This window comes from Pangasianodon hypophthalmus, chromosome 27, assembly GCF_027358585.1.
Source record: "Pangasianodon hypophthalmus isolate fPanHyp1 chromosome 27, fPanHyp1.pri, whole genome shotgun sequence".
Taxonomy (NCBI): Eukaryota; Metazoa; Chordata; class Actinopteri; order Siluriformes; family Pangasiidae; genus Pangasianodon; species Pangasianodon hypophthalmus.
Genome location: NC_069736.1, coordinates 5,369,933 through 5,385,970, shown reverse-complemented (window position 1 = coordinate 5,385,970; position 16,038 = coordinate 5,369,933). Strand labels below are relative to the sequence as shown.

The following is a 16,038-nucleotide window of genomic DNA, read 5'->3' as shown; positions in this document are numbered from 1 at the left end:
CTACACACACCCATTTTTGTGAAGGTTAAAGGGACAATATTATTAATTAACGAATAAATAATGTCATATTTATGTATTTAACATGTTCATAGTTTTTTGACTGTATTTACAACAAAAACATAAATTTCAGCGTGACATATTGTGGTTAAGGTAAACTGCCAGACAGTGGCGCTTAATACTGCTCATCACTCAAGCCGATTTCTTGCGATAACTCCACGTGCGTAACTCTCACTTAGCTACTTCAGTCCGTAGTTATGTCTGAGGTCTGAATACCGGTGTGTGCAATTTCTGTATTAAATCCTCAGTACCTACGTTCGTAACTCAACTCTGAATACAGCCCATGACATTTCTTTAAATCACTATTTTTAAGTCTGAAAAGTATGGTGGCCTGTGAACAACATATGCCCCATGCGCTTAAGTTTTGTATGTACTTTCAGAGAGGCAGAAAAGTGTAACTTGAGTACATCTCACCCTGTATGGGACTGCTGGAGGTCTGGGCCAGGCGCACATGCTCCTCAGTGATGTGGTAGACAGGCTGGTGCTGTGAGATCTCCACGCTGGTGCACACGTTACTCTCACCATGCAGGAAGAAGGAGAAGGAGCAGGAGAGGTGCTCACTGCTGCTGGAAAAACACAGAGAGAAAAAAAAAAACAGGGGGATGTCATTTCATGTACTAATGTACTCATGTGTCCAGAAGAGGGCGATAAGCACAAAGTCAATTGAAGTAATCTGTGTGGCACATAAGCATTTTTCAAGCTCACCAAGAACAACAGAACACTGGAGACATAACACAACAGCAGGCTGATTCAGCACACAGCCGCAGTCTCTCTCACACACACATGTATATTTGTATAAGCGTTCCTCCTATATTCACATTTAATTTATATTTATGCTGAGTCTGAATCAAACAATAAAAAGAAATACTACACTCATCCTCTTTTTCCCATGTACCAGTCCAACTCTGTGCTAGAACCATATGAGGATCTATTTATGGGTATGCTGAGTGCCAATGGGAAAATCTCCTGTTAGAGTATTAGACAAAGCTAATATGCAGAAGCAGATGCCCGTAACCAGGATCAAAATTGTAGTGATGTTCACATTGCAGAAATGTGTCATAGTTAATACATCATAATGTGCACTGCATCAATTGCTAGTTCCTTGCATCAATTGCTAGTTAGTTGCTCTGATGCTAATTAGCCCATTTAACTTGAATGAGTTAAATATTGTGGTTTACAAGACAACTTACGTTTTCTGAATTACACCATGATACAATGCCATCTATACAGTGAATGTTATCCCGCTTGTAGTATGTCAATAATGAGTAACATCATGCAAAGCAACTTAAAAACAATAAGTGCTTATTTATATTCAATTAAGGAACTCGTAGCTAAACCCAGTCTGCTAACGTTACTCCAGCTAGCAATCTGATTTGGCTAACAATGTTACAAGTAGTCTAAATTGAAAAAGTAACAACAACAACAGTTATAATAATAATAATAATAATAATAATAATAATAATAATAATGTTTGCATTTTACAAGCAGCCAAGTGTCCTCACAAAACTATATCACATATCATATCTCACCTGTAATATGTGCCTTGCATACCTCTCAAGAAGAAGTTAAAATTTGGAAGCACAGCAAAACCTACAGGTCAGTTGAGAACCAATGATCACTGCTCTTTGGGTCTTGGAATTTGAGCTTTTCCATATAGTAGACTATGTTCTGCCACTATCAAGATTTATCAAGATTTCTCTGTATATAAGCTATGTGAGGAGCAAAAAAAAATTTAAAAACTATAAAAAAATAAATAAACCTTCCAAAATGTCTGGACCTCTGGGTCCTCATAGCTAGTTGTACACATGTAACACAGACACGCATACTTGTAACCCCATTAATCCCCACTGAGTACAGGAAAGTGTTAATGTTGTCCTTTCTGGATGGACGGGATGTCTTTCCTCTTTCTCCTGTTGACCAGCCCAGCTATACCCAATCATAAGCACATTTTAGCCTGTTATGCAGAAGCATTTGTGCTCAAAAAGAGGTTTGTAACTATGGTCTGTTAGTGTATGCCAAGCTAGCAAATGGGAATTGGCAAGGTTTTATCACATACACTTAAACAGCTTTGCTTGACATTTTGGCCATATTTGAACAGGATTACAACACTTCTGACTAAGTTCAGCTCCTACAGTCTACTGTTATCTTGTGTCAATCCCTCATGCCTGATAAACTAAAATGCCTTAATGCCTTAAGAAGACTGAGATTCCTCTCATAGGGAAATGATGATGGCAAGTAGAAGAGGACTTGTTAAAAACAGTATAGGAGCATTATTTGTCACATCATGCCAGAATAGAATTGAAGGAGTTCTAATTATTGCAAGTCTATCAATTATCTGCATGTATACCTGCCCCCAAGACAACATCGCTCTAATCCCAGATTTTATCAAAAATATTAGACAAGTTATCAGTGAGAGTGATAATAACACTGCTCTCTCAACTTTGGATAGCATCGCATGCACTGTAAGAGCTCTCATGTGTGGCCTTTATGGAGTTTTACAGTAAAAGACTGTGAGTGATGGTAAGATGTATACACATTTTTCACTTGAGTAAAACCAGGAATAACTTGCATATAGGTGATATAAAGATGTAAGCACTGTTAAATTCTTGGATCTGAAAGGTCAGAAGTTAATGGCTAGTTTTTCATAACCGCACAGCTCTGGCAATAGAGAAACCTTCGGGAGAAAGGACTTTCTGATTTCTCTGTAATATGACAAGCTGCTGTTTTTCATCTTATTAGCTACAAGATAAAGAAAAAAGACTGGTGAGAGAACGACTGTTTATAGTTGTGATAAAAGTGATAAAAGGAACTTGTTTCACAGACCTTCCACAGCATTAAATGTAACTATAAACTGATAAAAGCTATGACAGTGAATTAATGTGGTATAAAAGTCAAACCACTTTGCTGTTATTGGAAAATAATTAACTTTGGAGGGATGACACCACCCTGTCATCTCGAGGTGTGAATGGGACTGTTTCTTAATCCTTCTCCCACCCACACCCAAGGGAATTCTGACCAATCCCACCTTCTCCCACAGGCACTCTTGACCAATCCCGCCTGCTCCCACAGGCATGCTTGACCAATCCTGCCTGCTTCCGCAGGCAGTTGACCAATTCTGCCCGCCCCCACAGACATTTTTGACCAATTTTGCCTGCTCCAAGAGACACTCTTGCCCAGTCTCACCTGCTCCTGCAGGCACTCTTGACCAATTTTGCCCACTCCCGCAGGCATTCTTGATCAATGCCACCCACTCCCGCAGGCATTCTTGATCAATGCCACCCACTCCCACAGGCACTCCTGCCTGCTCCCAGGTCTTGACCAATCCCCCGTCTGCTCCTGCAGACACTCTTGACCAATCGCGCCCGGTCCCACAGGCATTGCTGACCAATACTGCCTGCTCCTGCAGAAACTCTTGACCAATTTTGCCCACTTCCACAAGCACTCTTGCGCAATCCCACTCCCTCTTGACCAATTTAACCTGCTCCCGCAGACATTCTTAACCAATCCCACCCACTTCTGCAGGCAGTCTTGACCAATCCCACCTGCTCCTGCAGGCATTCTCTACCAGTCCCACCCATTCCCGCAGACACTCTTGACCACTCCCACCTGCTGACACTCTTGACTAATACCGCACGCTCTCACAGACAATCCAACCCCAGTCCAGCAGTTCTGAATAGTGAACAGTTAATTTTTGTTCATATCTGCCCACAATATTTTATAATAAGCTTAGTTGGTTCTATTTCCCAAAATATAAACAAATTAGTCATTTTAACCACAGTGACCCTGACCAGAAGAAAGCATTTACTGACAATAAATGAATGCAATAAACATGTCACGCAGTACCTTGTGAGCAACCCACCATGTCCGGGTAACAAAATTTCCTGTTCCAGTACAGAAAGTTCGATTTTGTTCCAGTTTGTACCAGTTCTTGTTTTTGAATGTACAATTGAAAAAAAAAAAAACAGCATTGTGTACATTATGACTACATGCCTAATACACAAATCCCATCATGCATTATTAGACTCGCACTGGGCACAATTTATACTACACACTAGAATCCATCAGAAACGGTACAGCCGGAGATGCCAGGAAATGACTGTGCCATTTACCATCCACAGCAGCCTGTGTGTGTGTGTGTGTGTGTTCCATGTCATGTATAGCTTATGTATATTTGTCTAGTGTCAAGTTTTGGCCTCATTGTTTATGACTGAGTGTGACTACGCAATCACACAAGAAGTGAGAAAAAAAACATGTGGTCAGATGTTTTATCAATTCCCTACTCATAACTTTAAATCCTACCTGCAATTAGTTCCCATTTGCTGTTTGATCCACAAAAATGGAAGAACCTATAACAATGATTTCATCTTATCATGTCATTAAATGTGTGTAGAGACATTACAAAGAAAAATTAAGCTTGGAAGGATGTAGCAGAGATTGTTGGTGCTTCTGGTGAGTATACATAGCTAGTACAGTTAGCTTGCTTTGCTAGTCAGCCAATGAAGGAAGCCTAGCATGTAACATATAAATCAAATTTAAATACATTTTAAACAAAAGTGATATGTATAAATCATATGGTGGACTGCAGGGTATACTTCTTGGCTACTACTGTTTCTCGTCAGAAGTAAAATTAATGATGGACAATGCACACCTACTAGCTGACTTAATACTATGTGAGCATTTAATCAATTAAACTTACAGCTGATTAATCAGTTACATGTGTTGGATTTGAGGAAAACATTACCTAAACTCACAGGCTATCCTGTGTGCGCCATTGAGGCTTTTGTTTCCAAATTTTGACACTAATCAATAGACTTCAACTTGAAGTGAACTAAGTTGCCTACTGGGATTAAACAGCAGTAGAGATCATATCCAAAGTGTAGTCTATTACTCGCCATATAATGTGTCAGAAATATAATCTTATCTACTGTGTGCTTTTATAGTTATAGCATTAAAAAGAAAAGAAGCGTTCGAGGCAGCGAGCTGTCCAAAGCTGTAATAATCTTTATGAGTCTGTCTCGTGTCTCCTGCCTGAACTCACGGCTGTAGCACTGTAGACGAAATTCCACAACACTAATTCATCACCCATAATGAAGACTGTAACATCCTGATGGCATCTCGAGATCTTGTCCACATCAGAAGTTTGACTGTATTTTGGGTGCATTTGAAGATTTAGCTGCAGGCATATACAGCTGTTTTTGGGAAAATGATCATTTTCTAGGCTGGAGACCTGTTTCGTGTGTTTCTTTTAGCAGAATTTGATAAACTTATATGTATTTGTGGTAGACGGCTAATTCTGATTGGTCCTTTGATAGTCACCTCAAACCTGCCACATAAAAATGGCAAAAAAAGAATGGTTGTTTCTTGCAGTCAAAGTAAATATGCTACCGAGGTTACTAATAGCAAACAGAAAAGCCCTAATACTAAAAGGTTAATTATGAAAATAAGTTGAGCATTAACATATCTATGGTATGTAACAGAATTACTTGTAATTACCACACGCCTGCCTATTAATTATTAATTACTAGCTACTTTGTGTACTGTAAAATTGTTTGTAAATTGTTTGTTTGTTTGTTTCTTTGTTTCCCCCCATTTTCTCCCAAATTTAATTTTGGCCAATTCCCACCCACCAGCCACTTCTCCCCATCATACGACAGCTAGCAAGGAGGAGGCTGAAGGCTAACGTGCTTCCTCTGAGACACGTGAAGCTGGCCAACCACATCTTTTTGCTCTCTTTGACTCCCAGCCATGGATGAGTAACTTCTTTGTTTTTAAGTGAAAGTGTTATAAAATCACTTTTAAGCTCACTTTTATGGCTGGTAAATATGATGATATAACATTTATACATAATGTTCAATTATGTCATAATAAATTTTCCTGAGATATCATGGGTATAATAATATCTTTCAATAAAGTTTTTAGAGGACTAATATTTGTTTTTGTATTGATTTTACAGACTCTAAAAGCAGCTGATTTAATTTAAAAAAAATTTGTAATGAAGCTTTAAATTGTAATGAATCTTTAAACAAATTTCTTGTAATTAGTTCTAATTTGATAAATATTTTTATTTTGATTGTCCCTCCTTTTCACTGTTAAATCATTTATTTTTGTAGACATTCAACAAAAGTATTTTGAGGAACTCATGGTATTTGAAAGGAAAAAAATGCTATTTTGTTAGCAAACCTATATCATGATACATACTGTGTATCTTAGAAATGTCAAGTATTGTGATATGCTATTTATCTCATATTGCCCATTTCCTTTTGATAGACAGGTTGTGATTGATTATTTCTATTTATACCGCAGATTAAGTAGAACACCCTTATGTAGATGACAGATAATTGTAATTCCTTCCTCAAAAACATGCTGATTGAAAGTTTACACACAATGAGGTCCTAAATTGCAGCAATGAAATTAATAACAAAACAATTTTACTGAGGTGATTATCTCCGCTACAATTCTTCCCCCAATCAATCCAGCATGAAGTAAAAATAGATAAGAGATAAGTATGAGATAATGATAATATTTATAAGATACAAGTGATTAGAGATAATGTCTGTGTGTGTTTGCTAGTCAATAAAGCAACAGCAGAAATAAATCTCCTCACAGCGTCTCCCAGGACAATTAGCAGCCTGTTTAGATTAAACCACGCGGCAGTTAATAATGCAGAATGCTTCTTAAACAAAAAACTAAAACAGTGTCTAGATGTGTATATGCATTACAATGTACAGAGTTATGGAGATAAAAGGTGAATTAAACTGTCCTCAGATGCGTAAACACATGGCTAATGCATTTTTTTCCTGAGCCAGCTAAGCAGCTCGGTGTCCGAGTGACCCCGTGATGTAGCCTGACACCCGATGTCTGTTGCCAAGGAGATGGCTAATGTCTCAATGTCATTCCTTTCCCTCCAGCCAAAGAAGGCTAGGAAAACTGTCCACACACACACACACACACTCACACATACACACACATGCGCACACATCAAAAGCAGGCATGACTGTGTGCAGTAAAGACACGCTCTGTGGGTTAGCAGCGCTTAAAACATCAAAGTGTACATAAATAAAAATTCTAATTCTGTTGAGAAGAGAAAACGTCTGAATGATAAGAATGAACGATATATTATTAATTAATTCATGATTGTCACCAGGCTGGCCACGGCAATACACAAATAAGCATTTTTTTAATAGTATTGGTAAGCCAGATAAGTTCTGTGAGTGTGTTTATAAAGTGTGACATTGGCATTGACCATTAACAAACAAACAGACAGACAGATAGATAGATAGATAGATAGATAGATAAACAAACAAAAACTTCTACTACTACTACTACTAATAATAATAATAATAATAATAATTATTATTATTATTATTATTATTAATTAATTATAATAATTTATTATTATTAGCATTATTATTATTATATTCAAAATAATGCACCAAGTTGTTTTAAGATGTATTTTTCCTTTTTTGGTCAGATCCAAAAATAAACTTAAGTGCTCTGTTTTTTGAATTTTCTTTTAAAAAATTATTATGCAAGTGAGGCTATAGGTATCATTAAATAAGCAATAATTTGCATATCACAAAAATCTATTTTTCACTGGATTTCAGAATGTATTTTTTTTATTGTGATAACCCACCCAGTGGTTGGATTTTCACATACCAGTTTATAAAAGTATTATTTCATATCATTATTAATTAATTAAATGATATTTTGCATAATTTTGAACAAATTGCACTCAATTTTGTAAAGCATATCACAGGTGTAATGTGTGACATAATAATAGCAATATATTATTTTTGTTCATATTTTGTCTATTTTTTGGACACCACTAACACATTACTGTACTGCTAATTCTGTGCACATATGCTGCTCTACGTCCTGTGTTTATATTTAAAAGCATGTTTATCCTGATCAGCACAATCCATTTATAAGGCTTTTTCCTGTCTTCTTTCTACTTCTACCTTTTTCTCTCTCTCTGGGAGTCTGATGCAATCTGTTACCAACGTACAGTGCAGTGCGCACTGCCAGACACAAAGAAAGGAGGGGAAAGAGGGAGGGAGAGAGTCAGCGGAGAGGAGGTCTGGAGGGAAGAGGGAGGGAGTGAGGGAGGGAAAGAGGTAAGAAAGGAGGAGGGGTGGGGAAGGCGGCATCTCTTCAGAGATGTGCTGGTAGTCCTCACGCTCTGGGCAATGGGGGAGAATGAAAGTTAACTAAGCGTTACAGAGGTTACAGCGCCTCCTGCTTTTGAGCCGGGAGCTTTGCAATGAAATGGACGCTGGGTAATTGAGTTTGCGGGTTACTAATGTGACTCACAGGGTGGGATTATGGAGAAATATTTGTGTAAGTCATTACTGGAATTGCTACAGATGTAGGCTGTGTTTGCGGTATTTACTGGACAAAGTATGTCATGTCATAAGTTACGAGTTATGTAAGGTATATCAGGGATGCACAATAAAATCTAAAAGGACAATCACGATTATTTTTTGATTATCAGAATTATTCAGCCGATTTAAGAACCAAAGAGTTTCACTTCTATCGTTACGTATCAGTAAACATGTCTTTTCATATCAGATATTATAAGCGTCTATATCATATATGCCAGTATGTGATATATGTTGCATCCACAAAACAGAATCCACCAAAGCTGAAAATACACTATATGTCCAAAAGTTTGTGGACACCCGAAAATCATATGTGCTTGTTGAACATCCCAGATTTCCAGATCCCGTTGCTGTTATAATAAGCTCCACTCTACCGGGAAGGCTTTCCACTGGATTTTGGAGAGTGGCTGTGAGGATTTGTGTTCATTCAGCCACAAGAGCATTAGTGAGGTCAGATACTGATGTTGAGCGAGGAGGTCTGGAGTGCAGCCGGCATTCCAGTACATTTCATCCCAAAGGTGTTCAGTGGGGTTGAGGTCAGGGCTCTGTGCAGGACACTCGAGTTCTTCCACTCCAACCTTGGCCAACAATGTCTTCATGGAGCTCACTATGTGCACAGGGGCATTGTGATGCTGGAACAGGTTTGGGTCCCTTAGTTCCAGTGAAGGGAGATTGTAATGCAGCAGCATACAAAGACGTTCTATACAACTGAGTGCTTCCAACTTTGTGGCAACAGTTTGGTGAAGAAACACATGTGGGTGTAATGGTCAGGTGTCCACATACTTTCAGCCATATATAATAACAACTGTCTTGTCTCTGATGAAAAATAGCACTACGGAGCATTAACTGAACATCACTTGAATTTTAATTTAAAGAATTAATATCAAAATGTATATGAGGATATTCATTTACTGGGATACTAGGATACGGGACACGTTTTGTAGTGCCTTCAGAAGTCTGCAGAAGTCACTTAATGCCACCTATATTGCTAATTATATTCTAATAAGATATGAAATTAGATGATAACCAGATACCCAATTATGAACTAATACAAGTGTTTATGAATATTATGAATAAAGAGTGTAAATAAAATTAATAGTAATTTGTAAGTGTCTAATTTTGCCTTTACTGAACAAAGAACAAGACTTTAATTAACACCTCATATGTCTTCCTTAAAACAAAGTGTTAGCAACTATAAAGACAATTCATGAGAATGACTACAAATTATGTATATTTAGTAGAAAAGAAAAGAAAATCAGTACACTCTTTTAATAATCTTTCTAATGTAGCATTCAATGAAAAGTACTTCCTCTGCTTTGCTATTTATATTTTCATTTTAACAGGAATTTTTCATTTTATTTTATTATAATAATTATTATATGTTTTATTATTTTTCATTCTTTTTAAATTCTTACAGTTTCTTCATGTATGTTTCATTTTATTCTGTATGTCTATATTTAGAATTTATTTATTTTTATGTTTTACCTTTTATTTATTTTATCTGGTCTATTATTTTATTATTTCATATTGTATTCCTGCAATTAAATTTGTTTTTTTTTTTGTATTATCTTTTAATCTTTTTTACTAGGTGGCTGTACAGCTTGAAGCTACCATATGTATGAAAAGTAAAAAATGATTGCAGTTGATGCATGTTTAATTAATCAAGAAATCCAAAAATTAACGAGCAGCCCTGATAAAAGGTTTTTCTAGCATACAAGAAAAAAAGGATTAGATATAAAGAAAAAAAAAACAGACAGATAGTGAGTGTGTGTGTGTGTGCATATTTTTGGCACATACGGATTTCTCAGTGTTAAGGAATGGCATGTGTGTGTGTGTGTTTCTCTCTCTCTCTCAGGCTGCTCAATAATTCACTGCTTGGCTCTGTGTTGGACCCTGCAGGAGGCGCAGCAGCTGATAGTGTGGCACAGACAAAGCTGTCAAAGCAGAGAAGAATCAGGTGGGTTTAACATCCCCCTCCTCTCCATACCCTAATGACAGAGCTCTCCCCATTCGAGCAGCTCAGCAGGGAAGCGCAGCAAATCTCAGCTTCCCGCCACTGCTGTTCTTATATTCACACAATCTCTCCCCAATCATACAACATACACAAAGAAAACTCCTGCATGTGTGTTCACACACACTGTATGAGCATAAACATTCCGGTACTGCCATCACGCCTCACAAAAAAGGTGTCTTCATTTCACTTCCAACACACGCTCCACTCCCATGAGGGATAAACATCAGTCCTTATTGTTCAAAGCGAGTCACAAGCACAGAGACGAGAGAGAGAGACACAGAGACAATGAGAGAAAGAGAGACATGTTCTGATCTCCTGCTGTGTTGTTGAGACAGAACTGAGGATAGTCCTCTTATCCTTGATTCTTATCCTCTCTCTTTTACTTCATTCATGTTTCATTTCATGCTTCATTCACTCCATCATTTATTTACTGTATACTATGATAGGGTAGTGTTTTTCAATTAGGGTTGCCAGATTGCTGCTCATGGTTTCGTCGAGTCTCATTGTTTATGATCCAATTGATTTGGAAACAAATAATTGTGCTGATACTTTAAATCCAGTCTGAGATTATTTGTGGTCAAGTGGGAAGGTTTTAAACCCTGACTGAAGGATTGAAACAATCAATCCAACCTGGCAACCCTGATTTCTACATAACCGCCTCCTCAGCATGTGCATTTGTGCTTTACACAAACCCTAATTTTATTGGTTTGACATAAAAAATCCTCAAGTTGGACTGAATTCATAAATCAATAATAGTAAATATCACATAACATCATTAATCTGAGGGGACAGTAGTTTTGCAAAGGGGTGATTTTTGTCATTTTTTAAAACCAGGAAGATAATTCACCTTTTTTTTCTAATACAGCACAGTACAGTTACTAATCCAAATCCATATCTATCTGCAGCAGGGATTATAAAAATTACAGGGATCAAAATCCAAATAAATTTTTCATTGAGCGTAATAAAAAATGCAAAAACATAATCACTGTGATTTTTCTCCAGAGTGACAACATTAATTTAAAAACCAGCGACCACATGGAATGTTCCGGGTTTGTACTCTATGGAAATGTTATCAGATACTATAACTAACATAGGGGTGTAATACAATGTCACTATCTGTATCTGTATAGTGCTCCAAATACCCATGTCTGTAACTGCATTTAAACCTGAAGTGGGCGTGGCCTAAACCACTAGAATAAAAAAAATAGAGGTAGAAGTGGCAGCTCTGTCAGCGTTGGGTTGTGAATTCTGGCCCTGACAGTTCCTCAACCTCAGCTACATCACTCCAGTTCATAACTGGTCTCAACCAGAGATGTGGGCAGGACTGTTTTTCTTAATCCAGCTGTTGCCGTTGTTATTTTTGTTTGCACCTGTTTGTGATATTTTCCAACAAATTTATCTGGTTCTATTCCCAAAAATATAAGTACACTAGTAGCCTAATTTAAGCCACCCCAATCCTGACCAGGCAGTTACTAAGGAAGTTGTAAAGCACCACATGTTCATGTTAATGGTGGTACTTCTGTCACACAAGTTTCATATCTGTCCACTCGCTCTCACCTGCATGTTCACGCATCTTTTTTAGTGGGACCCCAGTCCAGTCTAGTCTCACCCACATTGCCATGACCTTCTGGCAAGTTTTTTGGGTTTTTTTTTATTCATATCTGTATTTGTATCCATTTACAACACATGATCTTTTCATTCTGGATAATATTTGGTTAACACTTGGGCATGAAGGGAAATCTACCTCAGTACCAGTGCTTAGTTATGGTTTGAATCACTCCTGGATTTAATTTTACTATCCCTAATTAACTTTGTGAATGACTATCACTAAGCTATTGTTGTCGTCTCTTTTCTTTCTTTGAAAATGTTTTTTTTTTTTCTAAAGACAGAATGAGTCCAAAAGAAAAAAAAACTGTAATACCATTTCCTCTGCAGGCTACAACATCTGCTCAGCCGTTAACCATTACGCGAGTCCAGCGCACTTAAAAAAACTTTGCTTTCATGTTCCTTCACCCTTCCTCTATCAGAAAATGTTTTGTTTCTGTTACCTTATGAAAAACCACGAGACTCACTCAGTCGAATATAAAAATGGAAGCTTTAGATACAAATGAACAAATGAAGATAAATTGTTGAGATAACAGTGAAGGGAATTGTTGATAGGTCTTACTAGAAGAGAAGCTCAAATAATAATAAAAAAAAATGTAGACAGAAGCACTACAGCTTACAATAGCTTGCAACAGTCTCTAATGTTTCTCCATTTGTGTGTGTGTGTGTGTGTGTGTGTGTGTGTGTGTGTAGACAGAGAAAGATACAATGAACAAAAGCAACTGTGTGACAACTGAAAAAAAAACATTTAAGTAGAAAAGATAACTCTAATAATATATTTGCTCTATTTGTTACATGAGGACAAACAAAATCTCTCTGGATATCACTAGAATATTTTTTCCTTGTATTTTCTAATCTCCTGGAGAAAAGGGATACCAATAACGCTATTGTCATTTAGAACAATGGCACTAGGAAAACAAGTCTAACAAGTGACACATCTAGAAACCCAACTCTCAAAATATTTCCATTTCAATCCCTAGACGCTGCTTTTAATGTCCAACATCCTACTGTAGTATTTAAAAATAATCTTCAAACATGCCGTTTCTGTAAACAGTCCTTTTACCAAGCCCCTAATATCGGCTCATATTATTATCTATTAGAAATAAAAACACTAGGGGTGTGCTGTTGTAGGAAAATAATCAACAAAAGTGTGGTCCGACATGAAGCGGAGTTACTGTTACCACCTAGAAGATAATTGTTTTCCAATAACATCACTAGAAAGTGTTTTATTTCTCTTAAACCACAGCAATTTGCTAACGATTACATTTTTAAAAAATTAGCAAATGATACATCAAAGTATTTATCCGTTTAGATTTACTTTCAATGTTATGGATACTTTTAAAGTTTATGTTCAATGTAACTTCCAAGAAACAAGTTAGTTCCTGTTATCACTTAGATCTGCATCTCTTTTTATTCTCTCCTGTAGTTTATACTACAAAAAATGCAGCTTGTCATGTTATAGGGCAACCATAACGCGCACATTCTATGTTCTGAAGACTTTCCCATGGCGGAAAAACTTTACTGTTGCAAAGCACTGACACTGCAGAGTCCTTAAAGTTTAAATAAACATCTCCTAATAGAAAGCTTCACCATAGCAGTGATTACGCATTTTTCTCTGTTAAAAAACAAGACCTTTTTAAATCAGTTATTTATTAGGCTTAGATTATGTGGAGATCACCCGGCATGGTGCTAGTGCATGATATACACATGGAGATATACAGTACTGTGCAAAAGTCTTAGGCACATGCAAAGAAATGCTGGAGAACAAAGATGCCTCCAAAAATAATGAAATTAAATGTTTCTACAGTTAAAAAAATACTATAAAGAGCAGTAAACAGTAATAAATGAATGATCCTTTGCTTTTAAAAAAATTAGTCTCAGGTACAGTGTGTGCAGTTTTATAAGGAAATGAGCTGTAAGTGTTACTGAACATCTTGCAGAAGCAGCCACAGTTCTTCTGGAGACTTTGACTGTCACACTTACTTCTTATTTTTGTAGCAAAACCCAGCAGCCTTCATTATGTTTTTTTGTCTGAAAAGTGTCTCTTATGGAATCTGCTGCTTTCTTTACTGATATACAAACACTTTTCTCTAACATTTAATTTTATGCTTTAAAACTAATGTTTGGAAATCTAAAATGTTTTTGTACTGATTTGATAATGTAGAAGTCATAAAATAATAATCTAGAACAAAGTTTGTACTAAAAAATATGGTGCCTAAGACTTTTGCACAGTATTGTAATTAATCTGATATACACAAAATGCCTAAAATACAACCCACAGACAAAAAATAAACCTGTAGATCACTTCGGCTGGAAAACTGAATACATGGCAACCCTGACTCTGTGCTTTTTTTCCCCCCGGTGTTAAACTGGATTTCCAACGAACATTCCTCTCAACTCCTGGCCAGTTTCAAAGAAAAATCTGAGGCCACAGTCATGCCTCTATCCTGTTTCATCAAAGCAGAAATATTTCCAACACAGCAGGCGAGCTCGATTCGGCATTACAAAAGAAGGAATGAACACAAAACACAAAACGTTTAAATCACAATTATAAGGTTTAATAATAACCCTTCATCATATCAGTCCAAGTCAAATGCCAACTCGTACAAGTCACATTCGCTCAAATGAGCTGCTCTGACAGCCTACTAATCTGACTCCATTATCTCTTTTGCAGCACACACACACCTTACACGCTCACACACTTGGACCGTCTGGCACCCTTTCCCCCTCACACACTGTCATCCTCGTCACACACTCTGCCACGAGTGGCACCCCCACCTGCGAACTTGTTGCCACCGGTGCCTCCAGGGGACGACTAAACGCTCGCAAACTCCTCTGCCACATGGTGCGAACTGCTGTGACACTACACTGCTGAGGATTGTCACTGAGGAGCGGCGAGAGGTGGGAACGCTTTCACTCCAAAGACAACACCTCAAGAGTTCCACCGCAAGGGACGAGCTTACATTTCTCTCAACCATGTTAGAGGGGAAAGGTGCGAAACATATCAGAGCATTGTAACCATAATTATATACCAAGTAACAAAAACTCGGCTGCAGATGAATTCCTTTAAATATCACATTTCTTTGCGTTTAATGGTAAACTGCTTTTAAGAAAGCAGAAATTAGCGTTAACGCTACTTTATTGTCACATCGCATAAACCACAAAAGCAGCATCAAACATTTATCTTTCAAAATGTATCATACAGAATATTATAGATTCATTTTAATTTATTTCCATACAGATTACAGTTTCCCTGTTGCTGTTATTTTTTTTAAATATATTTAAAAATATGTTTAAGGGAAAAAAGATTTAAGGTCAGAAATAAGCATAACTGAGACACGCCTCTATTTTCGGCAAACTCCGCCCCACACATGCAAAAGCTCTCTGAATAGCACTTAAGTCTGTAGTTATGTCTGAGGTTTGATAGACAGACAGATAGATAGACAGATAGATAGATAGACAGATAGATAGATAGACTTCAACATCACTGTGCTAGTACACAAATATTTTGAATTCGCTATTGTGAAATAAAACTTATGTGCGACATAGCTATCATTAAATAAGTACATAATTAACATCAGTGGACTGTATTGGTACCACAAGACAACAAGGTTGAATTCTCTAGTCAGAAGTTGTGCGTTATTTCCGTATAACCACATGGTCAAGGCTGTAACATGAACGACAGGTTTACATTAACGTGCATGTTCTAATATGCCGTTGTTGCTGTAGTAGAAGCTCATTCACAGGGACGCCGCATAATCTAAGACTAGAAATAACTAAATTTTTTTACGTGTTTTATTTAACAAGGAAAAATGTATAATGGTTGATGAGGTAATTTTTTTTTTATTAGGAAACGTTTACTTAACATTTACGGAATGAGTCTCAGGTGTCAGTGTTTTGTAACAGTCACGGTGCTTTGCTAAGTTTTCCAGCAAAGTCTTCAGGACAGAGGAGTTTACGCTTCCCGTTTATCGTTGCTATAAC

At 37.1% G+C, this 16,038-nt stretch overlaps 1 protein-coding gene across 4 annotated transcripts in view; it reads right to left on the bottom strand.

The window, feature by feature from the left end:
- LOC113531032 (mediator complex subunit 13L) overlaps nucleotides 1-16,038 on the bottom strand; it is a 92,895-nt gene that overhangs the window by 22,270 nt on the left and 54,587 nt on the right. For 3 of the 4 annotated variants that reach the window (XM_053230221.1, XM_053230219.1, XM_026921488.3), the window contains exon 5: nucleotides 472-623. In XM_053230221.1, the coding sequence (XP_053086196.1) occupies nucleotides 472-623 (152 nt within the window). The remainder of the gene's footprint in view (nucleotides 1-471; nucleotides 624-16,038) is intronic. The other variant, XM_053230220.1, reaches the window with a different exon arrangement.